This window comes from Sphaeramia orbicularis, chromosome 5 (assembly GCF_902148855.1).
Source record: "Sphaeramia orbicularis chromosome 5, fSphaOr1.1, whole genome shotgun sequence".
Lineage (NCBI taxonomy): Eukaryota > Metazoa > Chordata > Actinopteri > Kurtiformes > Apogonidae > Sphaeramia > Sphaeramia orbicularis.
This window is the reverse complement of record NC_043961.1, coordinates 28,221,850-28,235,528: the sequence shown is the minus strand read 5'-3', so window position 1 is coordinate 28,235,528 and position 13,679 is coordinate 28,221,850. Positions and strand designations below refer to the sequence as shown.

Below are 13,679 nucleotides of genomic sequence, written 5' to 3'. Positions count from 1 at the left end.
AGTTGCATAATTTACCTTTATCAGAAAAAAACACACGCAAAGCACATGTTGTTTTCTGTACAATTTTTTAAAATTTTATTTATAACAATATCTGTTATTTAGTTTGTAAAGTACTCCAGCGAAAATTAAACAATATTCTCTTTCCAGAAGAAAGTCTGAGCCTCCATGCATCGTGTACTATAAAAGCTATGTGTCATTTTTCATTAAAAAACAAGGACTAATCAAAAACAATTCTGAAAATGCATGTATGATTTTGCAAAAATGCTCTTTAGGTAAAATGATTGTACTTCTCTCTCAATTAAAGACGAAACATACACAACAGCATAAAATAACACTTGCTGACAAATAAGCAAAATAAAAACTTGTTACTGTAGTTACATTAAAGATTGGTGTTACTTTTCACATGCATTAACATATGGCTGACACTTTTCTGACAGAAGCAGCATTTTGGGACAGAGGCTGAGCGTAAGGACATGTCAGAGCGACCAGAATGGTAGCATTAGCAGCAGCAGGGCACAGAGGAGAGTGAGAGATCAGAACAGCTCAAGAGGAACAGAGAAATGCTAAGGACCAAATGAACGTAATGCACTTACGACTGAGTCGTTACAAAACTGTGGATGTACAGACTTTGAACCTCTAAAGGTTAAAAGATAAATCTAATCACCAAACCAGACTGCTATTATCTGGTCTTGGGGAAATAAAGAACTAGAGAAAAAAAAGACAAGCCAAAGATCCACCTTGATCTTTTTTTTTTCTTCCTCCCATTTTACCGTAAATGCAGCCTCCCTCTTCTTCACCTTGAGGAAGACGCTTGTAATAGGCAACTAAATGGTGCAAACATGACACTGTCCATCAAACTAGCCATCACGTTTCTGTACCTGCCATGGCCTCCGAATTCTTAGTGTTGGCCAGCTGATGCCTGGGCCTGCATGCACAGCCCATCCTTAACATCTCATACGTCTGTAATCTCCATCAACCATTTCACTGGAATGTTTAATCCATGACCAACTTACTCATTCTCCAACTCCACAAGAAAACCAGAGTGCCTTTCATCCTCTCACTTCAACACATAAGCTCCACCTGTCATACAATGTGACAAAAACAAACATACCTGCTTTACATCTTACGGTATAAAGCCTACAGTATTTACTATACCATAAAATATGAATTCTGTGCAAGGAAGACAACACAATCATTTTATGAACATTGTTCTCTGAGGAAAAAATATGTGGAAATACTGTAGTTGCCATCTGGTATTGACATTTTACATGTGCTATACACAAACGGTGCTATCATAAATCTGTCTCGCACAATCTTGCCGAGAAAGCCAGCAAGACAACATATGTACCGATTTAGAAAACTTTGAGTTTTGCCTTTCCCACTCAAAGTCAAAACAAACAACAAACAGTTGGCACTGGTGAAATGGAACAATGTTTTTTTTTCTATACAATTCATACAAAAATAAAAAATTAAAATTGCTCCAATGATAGCATCTTTTCTGATTTTCTTGTTTCCATTTCATTTTGCACAGAGGTAGTGGCTATTTAGGTAAAGGGTAAGGGACAAGTGTAAATTAAAAATCTCTCATAGAAAATGTTATTCATTTTTGACCAGAGGAATCTCAAAAGAACAAAATATAATACTGCAATCACATACAAAAGTAGTCCTTCATTTTTGTACATTTTATACAGTGTTCACACTTTTTTATCAATTTTATCTCACACTTTTTATCATTTTTTGTTTAGTTTTTCTTTAAAAGGCAAGAACAGGGATGTGTTTGGAATAGCATGATCCAGGCCAATGGACAGTCTATGCCAGAGGGTCCACAAGGGGCTCCTCATCGCCACGTGATAGCAGCTCCTTCTTCTCATCTGTGCTGGCCAGAGAGTTGCGACTGTTGTGAGCCCCCATATACAGAGTGGCGTATACTGGATTGGTGAAGTTGGTAGGCTGTGAAGAATCAAAGTGTACATATTAGATGATTTATAGGAAGGTAAGAGTATGATTCTGTGCTAGAGCTGCACAATAAATCGCTTGAGCATTGACATTGTGATGTACGTGTCAACAGTCACATAGCAAGTCCTGCAATTTTGGAGGCGAATGAACTCAACGTGTTCTCATCTAATTTCAAGGGTATGTGACACACACTGCATGTAGCAATCCACCAATCACAATCATTCTTAATCAGATTGGAGTGAGTCGCTGGTAACAACATTAAAAAAAGAGCAATGAACAAGAGAGAATCACCATAAATGAAGACTTGGTGCAAAACAGAAAAGCAACATCAGTAATCTGGAATTATTATTCAAGAAAGATAATATTCAAACACATGTTCAGTGTCGATAATGCCTTGCACCTGTTGCCACAACGAGAGGAAACAACAAATTTGTTTGACCATTTACGTCAGCACCACAGCTTTTTATATACTATTATACTTTATATACTTTTTATATATTATTATACTTTATACTTTTTATACTTTATATACTTTTGATATACTATTATATTTTATATACTTTTTATAAGCTATTATATGCTCCTGAGTATTTTTTCATGTCGCAATATATTTCGTAGGGTGAAAAAAAATTGCAATGTTTTTTCCAATATCGTGCAGCCCTAATCTGTGCAAAAGGAGGTGTTTATACCTTGTCTGGGTCCAGCGTGAAGTCTGCATCTAGCAGCTCTCCAGCGTCGTCATCTGGTTCGCCCTCATAGATCTTATAAGCGGGGTTTCCAATCTCCACATTCATGGCCCCGTTGGTCATCCTTTGGTGCTGGAAGCCCTTGGCCCTACAGAAAGAGTTTCAGTTATAACTTTATCTTATACATAAAAAGAAGGCGTGTTAACATTACAGGCACAGACACAGCCATAGTACGAAGGCAGGGAAGAGGCTTGACATCACTCTCACCACCATCAAGGCTGAGGGGGCTAAGCCACAGCACAGGCACCAACAGAAACCCAGCATTCATCTGTCTCAGGACAGATCCACAGAGGGACCACAGTGGGCAGTTTGTTTTTTCTGAATGCTTCAAAAATTAACAAGCATTATTGAAACACTATCTATGAAGTCATTAACACTTGTACTAATTAGCAGACTTTTTTTTGCAAGACTCTAATCACACCTTACTGGTTTAACCCAAAAAGACCTAGTGCAAATTTTATGGAGCTTCCCAATGATTTTTTCTCTATTGAACCTTTCTTAAGTGATTTATCACTATTTATTATAATATTCTCCTCTATATTTCACATTTTTTCAGTGAAAATCATGTATTTTCTTATATTTAATTTACTGATCATGTAGATGGTCATAAAAACTCAGATTGAAGTTGAGGGTTATTATATCAAAAACAGAGAAAACTTAAGAAAAAATGACTTTTTCAGCAAATATATCATTAACTGAATATAAACCAAGTCTCACTATCTACTGTCATTTACCAAACTCCATGGGTTTTACTGATGAATCAATATTGTAGATGATGATGTTTCTACATTCACTATGGAGCCTCTGAACGTCCAAATGGGTCATATCTGATGACCATGAAAAGATGACAAACTGCATTTTACACCAATTATTTACATGTATTGATAGATATAGTAGATAAACAGGTATTAAACATTTTAGATCAGTAGATGATTTTGTTTGTTGGTGGATGTTTGGGTCTTTAAGGGTTAAGCTCAGTTTACAATTTAATACACTATTAGTAAAGCTATAAACTTTGGTCCCATTGCATGTGATTCAGATAAAAACACATGGTCAGAGATGAGCTTTTGCTTAATTGTTTCTGTTTTTGTTTATTCTACCACACTTGAGTACTAGTATACAAGTATATAACTAAATCTATACATTTTTCACTCACTTGTTGATAGTAGCCTATATCATGTTCAGAATTCAGACACACTTGATACCCATGTGTGAGTAGTTAGTACATATGGGAAAAAACATTACCTGCACAAAGAAATAACAAAAGCCACAAGTGGTTTGCATTTATACTGTCTGTGCTCAGTTGGTGCATGGTGTGCTTATTTAAGGTTTGTATGTACTGCATTGATGCAAAGTTTTAATGAGTTTTGCAAATATTGAATGCTTTAGCAAAATATGTATGAAGTTTTGTTGATTTGAAGTAAATGAAGTGTGAAGAGTTTTGTAAAAAATAGTCATTGTCTAAGTAATCTGAAAAAACAATCTATGAACCTTTCAGACTGTAGATAAATTGTCAACCAAAATGGAAAACAGATTCTCTAAAACTCAGTATGTTATTACACACCTGCATTAACTATGGTTTCATTCCGTAGGTAAATGCTGTATTTTTCAGTTACATTTTCCAGTCTGAGCTTGGAAGAATGCTGTTGGACTGTCAACCTCTCAATTTTGAGAGACTCCACCCACAATACAAACACAGCACAGTGCAGTACAATATGACACAACATGAAAGACAATAGTATGAGATCTACAGCTCTGGCTTGCACATAGACAGATCTATTCAATGCCTCTTTCAATAGATCTGCCCGGTCTGAAGAAGGCAGCTACACAGGAGAGATAGCGTAGGAGAAGGATGAGCAACAGCTCCCACAGACATCAGAGAGAATGAGGTGACATTCATCACAGGACCAAACACTGCACAGCAACCAATACTGATGGAAGAGGCAAGGAGTTAAGAAAGAATATCATGAAGAGGATGGAAATGGGAAAATGGAGGTAAAGTGTAATCCTGGCAAGCGTTACCGCAAGCGCCTGGAGCCGGTTTTGCCGGGCCGGCTAGACCTGAGAAGCAGAAAATATGCCATTGCAGATAAGAGAGGAAAGGATAAAGAAAGGTAATAGAGAATGAGGAAGGAGAAGAAGGAATTTAAAGGAGAAAACAGGTCTGAACAGCCTTCTGCTCTGATGGTGTAAGACTCACCCTCTCATCCTCTTCCGGTACCAGAACAATGCTCCTCCAGCCAGAAGAACCAGCAGCAAAAGAAGCAGAATGGGAACCACTATGGAGGCTGTGCCTGTACACACACAGAGCAGTGCATTCAAAATGGTGAAGACAAAATATAGGGACCTTCTGTCACCGATAACCTGGTTGAAAAGTCGACTTACGTCCACCTGTACCCGAGCCACTGTCAGTTTTGGCCACAAACTCACAGCGGTGCCCCGTCCAGCCTGGGGAACATCTGCTCAAACATACAAAGAGAATGTTTTTACAAATGCAAACCTTACGATGACAAATATAAATGAATACTCTCAGTTTCTCACTTGCAGACTGGAAGTTGTGTGTGAGGGTTTATCGAGCACTGGCCATTTGCACAATACTCATTTGTGTCACATGTGTAACAGCTGGGCTGGACTCTTCCATTTGTGCATCTGTTGAGGACAAACAGAGTGAGCAGCTGTGTACAGTTAAATGTGTAATTCTACCTGTGAGGCTCTGAGTGCTCTTACATGCAGGTGAAGTCCCCTGTAGATCTAAAACTGTTGTTGGGGATACACCTGCCATCACGACAGTAGTGACATTTGTCGATCTCACATTGGTTGCCGGTGTACTGGGGCTGGCAGCGGCACATTTTAGAACCATCAGCACTCTGTAGACATGTGCCTTTGTTCAGGCAATGACCTTCACAGCTGCCTGCTCACACACACAAACACACACACACACACACACACACACACACACACATAGAAACATGTAAATACAAAGCCTACCAAACAAAGTGTGGTGTGACCTACAGTAGTTTGTAGGAACACTCACTGTACTGGCACTGGTCACCCAGGAAGTCTGGTGGGCAGCGGCAGGTTGGTTGGTTTCCAGCACTGACTGAACAGTTTCCTCCATTCTTGCAGTAATCCTTACAGGTGCGGAGATCACAGTTTGGTCCTGTAAACCCTGTCAGGCACCGACATGTGGGAGAGCCTGCAGGAAGACACACAAATGAATGCACAAATAGATTTAAGCCTAAACAGGATATCATACAATTTTATCTGACTCTGGCAAGAGATGCCACATTTTACTGGTCCAACAGAAATACACAGGTGTATGCATTTAACTCCAGCTTGAGATATTTATAATTCACCCAAAAATATAAGTTTGGAAATTTGCAATGGTTTTTATTTTGGCAGTTTAGTTTTTGTTTTCAGTTTAGCTTCACAAGTGCATAAGTAGTCATAATTTAATTTTCATTTCAAACAACTCGCAAATTTTAGTCAGGTTTGATTTCGTTTCACTGTTACAGTAATTATTAGGAAAGTTTAGAGTTTTTTAAAAGCTGAAAAAGATATAATGAAAAAATGCATGATGTGAAATTACAAAGCCACTATTATCTCTTGCAAAACCATTTTACTTTACGAACCATTAACACTGAGAAAAAACAAAAACATACCTGATTTTGTGATTCTATTATGCTGCATTTTTGAATAATGCATTTCATTATTCACTGTGGTTTTTGTTTTTTTGTGTTTTCACTTTCATTTTAGTAACAAAATACATCTTCCTCTATTGGCTTTAATTTTAGTCTTATTTGTGTTAAAGGGGTCATATTTTGCTAAGCCCACTGTTGTTAGTCTTTGGTACATTTATTCGTGTATTTGGACCCTAATAGTTCCAAAAGTTTGAATTTGAACCCTCCAAGTGCTGCAAAGCTATCTTTATATTCATTCTGGCAAAAATCGAGTGGATTTCTACAACCCGTTCTAATTCCTGCTTAATTTGTTATGTCTATAACTAGTTACGTCACGACATTTGCACATATAAGGTCAAGACTTCTGACAAGCATTTCTCAGAGTACGCCATAATTGTTTGTCAGCAGCAGCGGTTGTAGTAAAAACTGAAAATATGTCCAAACTTCGAGCTGATTACCTAAAATGCTCAGTTGTTGGTTGTATTAACAAACACAAGTGGCTGAACGGGACAGAAAGCACAGTCAACAACCTGGAGGGGGCGGGGCGTGAAGTAGCTCATTAGCATTTAAAGGGCCAGTGCTCAAAACAACCTGTCTCATGTCATTACTCAGAAATAGGGTTGAAGATGGACCTGTGGAGTTGAATTAATGAAGAATTCAGACCCAAGCATGGCATTTATCAACAAAATATCACTCCTTTAACTACTATAACTCTAGTTTTACCTGTAGGAGAAGGTGTGCATGTGCCTCCGTTCTTGCAGTAGTCTCTGCACTGGTCGATCTCACATCTCTCTCCTCCATAATTTGGCTGACAGCGACACTTTGGCTGCTTGTGAGCGTTCAGGAAACAGCTGCCTCCGTTCATACACTCCACCATGCAGGGGCCGCTGGGAGGAGCTGCAGATGATGAAGCTTTTAGTCTCACAGAATGATTTAGGAGTCGGTGTCTGTGTGCAATCTGTCTGTTTACTCACAGATAGGTGACAGTGTGGGAGTGGGCAGTTCCACACATGTGCCATTGTCCAGAGTGCGTCCATTGGGACAGGTGCAGACTGGTCCACTGGGGCTCAGCAGACACAGCCATTCACATTTCTTCCTATCGCAGGGATTAGTCACTGACAAAGAGACAGACGTATTATTATCAATGAAAAACAACATGCTCTAGTCCTGTTTCTTGCATTTTTTATAAACAGTGCATTCATGGATCCAACTATACCACATAATTTTTCTACTTACTCTCAGGTTGTTTGTAGCGATGGTACAGGACTAAATCAGTGGCATGATTCATTCCAGTTGTTAAATTCTCTATCGGGCCTTTGCCAAACTTATTCACTCGGAAGACATAGTTGTTGACATACGTAACGCCATAGATGTAGTCTTCAAATACATCGATGCTAAAGGGGTGATGGAGTTCTGGGGTGAAACAGAAAAGACACGTATGAATGATAGACAGTAAACATGCTACAACAAAAATCTATAATTAAGATTACCACTGATTACAAAGCAAGTTGTGATATTAATATTTGTCACTCAACTGTTCTTAATGCTGGTTACAGCCACAACTGCATCGCTGCCATTCAGCCTCACACTGCCGATCAGAGATAGTTTAGCATCCGCCCAGTACAGACGCTCGTTGAAATAGTCCACAGCTAGACCTACGCAGAGACAGAAACAGTATCAGGAAATGTTTGACAGATTACAGACTTTAACAGTGGTGGAAACAAAGTTTTGGACACCCCATGCATTTGCATTAAGAATCACTGTTAAGTCATTGAACTGCCAAGTATTGTTCCATTCTCCAAACCCATATGCTCCCTTCTGCACATGCTCAGTTCCGTCGAGGTCAAAGCTGGCTATTTGAGCAAGATAATGAAACACATTCAGGACATGAGATGTTGAAACTGTCTAGAATTAAGTTTTGTTATTTGTTCTTGTTTACAATAACCCCCCCCCCCCAAAAAAAAAAAAAAAATTCTTTGTTTATTATTTGAGATTTTATAAAATTTTAACAGTGTCAGAAAACATTTCTTTTTCACTACTGTACATTGAACAAATAGAAGGTAAAGTGTTTTTGTGTTTTACCAGTTGGCCATTGGATGTTTTCTTCTACCAGTGTCTCTCTCATGGTACCATCCATGGCAGCTGTTTCAATTTTAGGATGATTTCCCCAGTCTGCCCAGTACATTTTCCTATTAAATGAAATGTGAAAGCTTTATATATAACAGCTGTCACCACAATTGAATACCAGTTTGCTGTCTCATAATTTTACACAGCTCTGAATTTGCTCTTTTTTCCATTTCACTGCATTCCCTAAGCTCATTCTACTCACCCTCTCTGTGGGTCAACCACAATGGCATAAGGCTCATCGATCATGCCAGAGATGAGAGTTTTACGGTGGCGTCCCCCGCTTATCTGTGCTACCTCGATAACATCTCTACCAGAGTCGGTCCAGTACAAGTTCCCTGCCACCCAGTCGACAGCAATACCACGGGGCATCTTTAGATCAGGAATCTGAGCAGGAAGATCAAGAAATTGTAGTTAGAAAATGCAAAACTGGGCACGTGTTTCACATTTCACCTGTTTTTCATATCTCAGTTACCTCCACATTTGTGACCCTTGAGTCACTTTGGCGTCGGTTACGGTTGTTATTGGGGGAGGAGGAGGAAGAAGGCAAGTCATAGGATGATATGCGCCCAGTGTGCCAGTTTGTCCAGTAGACACGGTTTGTCTTTACATGCACGTCCATTGCATCAATGCGCACATTTGCATCACCCTGGAAGATTTGCTCATAGCGCCAGTTTGGCATGCCAGGGTCCAAGCTGCGGATCTCATTGTCATCAGCAATGTAAAGTACCTGCCTCAGAGCTGAAGAAGAGCAGAAAATGATGTCAACCACTGTTTTGACTCTTATGCTACATTCACATTGCAGGTTACAATGGCTCAAATCTGACTTTGGACTCATATCTGATTTTTTTATGATAGTCTGAAGAGCACAAATCTAACTTTTTCAGGTCCAACCCAGCACACTTTCATATATGGTCCTAAATCAGATACATATCTGATGTTATGCAATGTGACTTCTGTCTGTACATTCATATTCCATCCATCTCATTTGTACATCATTGAAATGTAAAAGACAACACACAGGGCTCCTACAGGTTTCTACAAGTTAAAGTTAAGACTTTTTAAGATTACTTAGAACAGAATTTAATGACCATTTCACAGCCTTGCCCCTCCACTCGTGTCAACCAGGTCGAGAATGATCTTTTTTCCAGCCAGGCATTATTAAATTTGCACTTCCCAATGCCTACGTTTCACTTGTGAGCCGTCCCTTTAAGTTCCCAATGTCAGCTTACTGACGACTGCGACTAACAACTGCACCTGTGTTGGGCTGAATGTTCTGTGATCATTTGTCACTGTGGGCTGCAAAGGTTGTGAAAGTTGGCTCCTAATTTCAATATAAATTGTCAGTTTGGAACAGGTGGAACTGAGTAGACTAACGTTACTTTCTTTGCAGCTTGGATATTTCAAAGACACATTTAGACACAGTGCAGCAAACAAGTTTATGGCAACAAAACTTAAGACCTACCATATCAAATTTAATACCTTTTAAAGACATTTTTTAAGGTATTAAAAGCCGATTTGTAAATTTAAGACTTTTTAAGACCCTGCGGGAACCCTGTTACAATTCTGCGCAAGAGAAGGCAGAACCAGGCATGATCCATATTTACTTTGTAAACACAGTGTGCTGTGTGTGACATCATGTCTTCTTCTGCGCATGTGGGTCACTTCAGGACCATAGACTGTTCACACATGAGTCTGATGGCAGTTGCATTTAAATTATAATGTGAAGAACCAAGCAAAAAAAAAAAAAAAAAATCAGCAAAAAATAGGAATTGAGCATCAAGACCTGCAGTGTGAATGTAGCATTAGTGTCATCTGAATTATTTACTTATAAACATATCTACACTTAGAAAAATGAAAAATATTAGTAAGGGGGAAAAATACTTACTATGGCAAAAAATACTTACTATCAGCTTTGCAGGTGTCATTGATTCGGGTGAAATACTTGTGGCAGGTGCACTTGAAGGAACCCTTGGTGTTGTTGCAGATATGGGAACACACTCCAAACTGCCTACACTCATTCTTATCTGAAAAGTGAAAAGATGACACACAAGATGTCAAGTTTGGAAAACTGTGACCATAACAATACATGGCATGCAAAATGTAGCCAAGGAAATGAAAATATTACCTTCACATCTGTTCCGTCCATTGGCCTGGAAACCTGGTTTACAAGAGCAGAAGGAGTCTGTGCCGTTCACCACACAATGAGCTTCATCCCCATCTCCACACACTGTCCTGTTACTGTGACATTCATTCAACACCGTGTCTGCAAGCAAATATATAAGAGATTCACACGGATTCACACTGATAACCAGCAAGAACAGATAATACAGCAGCTATATGGTGATGTTAACATACCTCTCTTATTGCAGTTGATTTCATCAGAGCCATAGTCTTCGCAGTCATTAAAGTAGTTGCAGCGTAGGACAGAGCTGATGCAACGCCCATTAGAGCACTGGAACTCATCTTTTTGACATATTGGTGGGGACGGAGGTACTACAAGAGAGCACAGTCACTGATGTTATCATTCCCCCTTTTTATCAATTTAAATATAAATCCAGAACCATGACAGCTTACATTCAGCTGATTTTTACTGTTGTTTTTCAATGACACAAACATTTTGCCCTTCTGTGTCTGGATATGGAATAATTTTCAACTCTGAACAAGGATAAAAAACTCACAGCAGTTGAGTTCATCGCTGTTGTCCCCACAGTTGTTGACGCCATCACAGCGCTTCGATACGGGCAGACACACACGGTCGTTATGACAGCGGAACTGCCTTGTGGGTGGACACTGGAATTTAACTGAGGAACAGAAAGTTGAAGGAATTATTAAAGAATGAGGTATCAGTTCCAGTGGACCTGACCTAAGAGACAGTGTCTTTTCTTCTAAGGGTCTGTTGTATCAGAAAGCATTTCCTCATTTTATCTGAGCTTACTGTTTACACTGGAAAAAATCTAAATCTTACCAAGTGCATTTTTCTCATTTCTAGTCAAAATATCTCATCACACTTAAAATAAGGCATAATCACCTAAAGAGTAACTTTTCAGCGAGATTTAAGAACATATTTTTAGACAATAGATCTTGAAAATCTTATTTCAAGAAATCTTACCAAGGTAATTTTCACTTGTTCCACTGGCAGATTTTTTGGGCTTAATTATCTTAAATATCTTGTATTAATTTTTTTTACTCATTTTTAGAGGGGCATTTTTTCCAGTGCATTTATTATGTGACTGAGTGAATTCCTTGTTTATTACTTTTAATTTTGCTCTTCAGTTATTTCTCATTTCTGTATTGTATTCATTTGTCTCTAAGTGCTCTGTAAATAAAGGTGGCAGTGACTCTCACCACACTCTTCAGGATTCTCATCAGAGTTGTCTCCACAATCGTCTTCTCCATCACACTTCCAGCCGAGGGGTTTACAGAGAGTGTTGTTGCATTGGAACTCGTCCAGGGGCAGTGTCTACCCACTGAAACACGAAGGTGAGGAAATAGAAAAGAGGAATGCAGAATGCATCAGCTTCTGTATGCATTCACATCTTAAACATTATATGTTTGGACAAGAAAGAAAAATGTGTGCATTTCTTACCGCCACTGTCACACTTTTCTTCGTCGCTGCCATCCATGCAATCAACATCAGCATCACATCGCCAGCGTATGGGGATGCAGTGACCATTTTTGCACTGGAACTGATCACTGTCACACTTCACATCACAGCCATTCTGGAAAGAAAATCTTTTCATCAGCGCTCACTCCATGTCAAATTTGAGAAGAGGAAACTCAGTCAGGAGGAAAATAGTCTAGTGATACCTCGTCGGAACCATCAGCACAATCATGGTCTCCATCACACTTCCAACGCCCAGCAATGCAGCGGCCATTTGTGCAAGAAAACTCGCTCTCTGAACACTGACGAGGGACTGAGGAAGGAGAGAAAACATCTTAGAAAGACGTAAGAGGATAAAAGAAGAGAAAATGCAGAGTAGAGGCAATGAGCAAGGAGAGGAATAAGGAAAAGAGAAGAAAAAAGTGGGAAGAGAGCAAACTGCAAAAAAGAACCAAGGGTGTTCTGTTGAGTCAAACATACATGAATAACTTAAGGCTGATAATTCATATCACAGGATTTACTCATGGGGAACAGATGAGGGGATGGAACAATATATAGACTGGAGGAGCTATAGGAGCCAGAGGGATTGACAGGGAAAGAAAGGCTTACAGAATAAAAAATAAGTAAAAGAAAATCTGGGAATACACTGAGGACTGGGTAGCTGAGTTTTGGATGGTTGAGCTGAAAACACCTACCTCTGCTCACAGCAACAGGCCAGTGTGAAATGCAAAACAGACATGAAATGATGTGAAGTGTGCAAATGACCACGGAACCAATTAATGTAAAATGAAATTAACGTCTCAACCATGTGCTTAGTTGAGTAAAAATAATACACACATACACACAGTGAAAGGTGATACATTGCTTGCCGCTATAACCTGTTTCCTCTGAACGGTATGGTGAATATTGCTCATACAGTATTATAAATGACAGTTCTCACACAGACAATAGAGACAATGGGCTCCTGAGAATAAAAGAGAAAACCAAAGAGCTTACCACACTTGTCTTCATCAGAGTTGTCCCCGCAGTCGTTATCGTAATCACACTGCCACCGGCCAGGCACACAGCGGTTGTTCTTACACCGGAACTGGTACGGCTCGCATGTACGTTCATCTAAGCACCACACAGACGTAATAAATGAGCATGAATCATTGTCAGTTTTACTCTTTGATTCTATTTCATTGGACTTCACTTCTTACCGCATTCTTCTTTGGGTTCATCTGAAGCGTCTCCACAGTCATCCTCTCCATCGCACTTCCACCGAGCTGGGATGCAACGCCCTGAGTCCTTACAGCGGAACTCATCCACACCACATGTCATTTGGGCTAAAACAGAGAGGATTTAAAGGGTTATGCAAAGCAACCTCAATGAAAAACAAGGATAATATTTAGCAAATGCTGTGTAATTTCAAAACATTTTGTTCTCTTCTCATCATGTTACATTTGTAGAATTTATACAACACTGTCTATAAAATGGACTGTTATAAAAACCCCTAAATCCCATCTTCCATCTTCTAGATGTACTTAACTTTCCTTCGAGATCCACAGTTTCCCAGTGATTGAGTGATAG

General features: G+C 39.3%; 1 protein-coding gene across 1 annotated transcript in view; it reads right to left on the bottom strand.

The window, feature by feature from the left end:
• Positions 1 to 46: 46 nt before the first annotated feature.
• Positions 47 to 13,679, bottom strand: part of LOC115420156 (low-density lipoprotein receptor-related protein 1-like) — a 113,103-nt gene continuing 99,470 nt past the window's right edge. The window contains 24 exon segments of the mRNA XM_030135398.1: positions 47 to 1,950; positions 2,646 to 2,790; positions 4,903 to 4,996; positions 5,088 to 5,161; positions 5,244 to 5,351; positions 5,430 to 5,613; positions 5,737 to 5,898; positions 7,106 to 7,279; positions 7,357 to 7,497; positions 7,619 to 7,795; positions 7,918 to 8,037; positions 8,465 to 8,571; positions 8,712 to 8,893; positions 8,982 to 9,247; positions 10,414 to 10,533; positions 10,635 to 10,772; positions 10,865 to 11,002; positions 11,188 to 11,310; positions 11,855 to 11,962; positions 11,965 to 11,976; positions 12,096 to 12,228; positions 12,317 to 12,423; positions 13,107 to 13,223; positions 13,310 to 13,435. Coding sequence (XP_029991258.1) covers positions 1,810 to 1,950; positions 2,646 to 2,790; positions 4,903 to 4,996; positions 5,088 to 5,161; positions 5,244 to 5,351; positions 5,430 to 5,613; positions 5,737 to 5,898; positions 7,106 to 7,279; positions 7,357 to 7,497; positions 7,619 to 7,795; positions 7,918 to 8,037; positions 8,465 to 8,571; positions 8,712 to 8,893; positions 8,982 to 9,247; positions 10,414 to 10,533; positions 10,635 to 10,772; positions 10,865 to 11,002; positions 11,188 to 11,310; positions 11,855 to 11,962; positions 11,965 to 11,976; positions 12,096 to 12,228; positions 12,317 to 12,423; positions 13,107 to 13,223; positions 13,310 to 13,435 — 3,197 coding nt within the window. The 3' untranslated portion in view covers positions 47 to 1,809.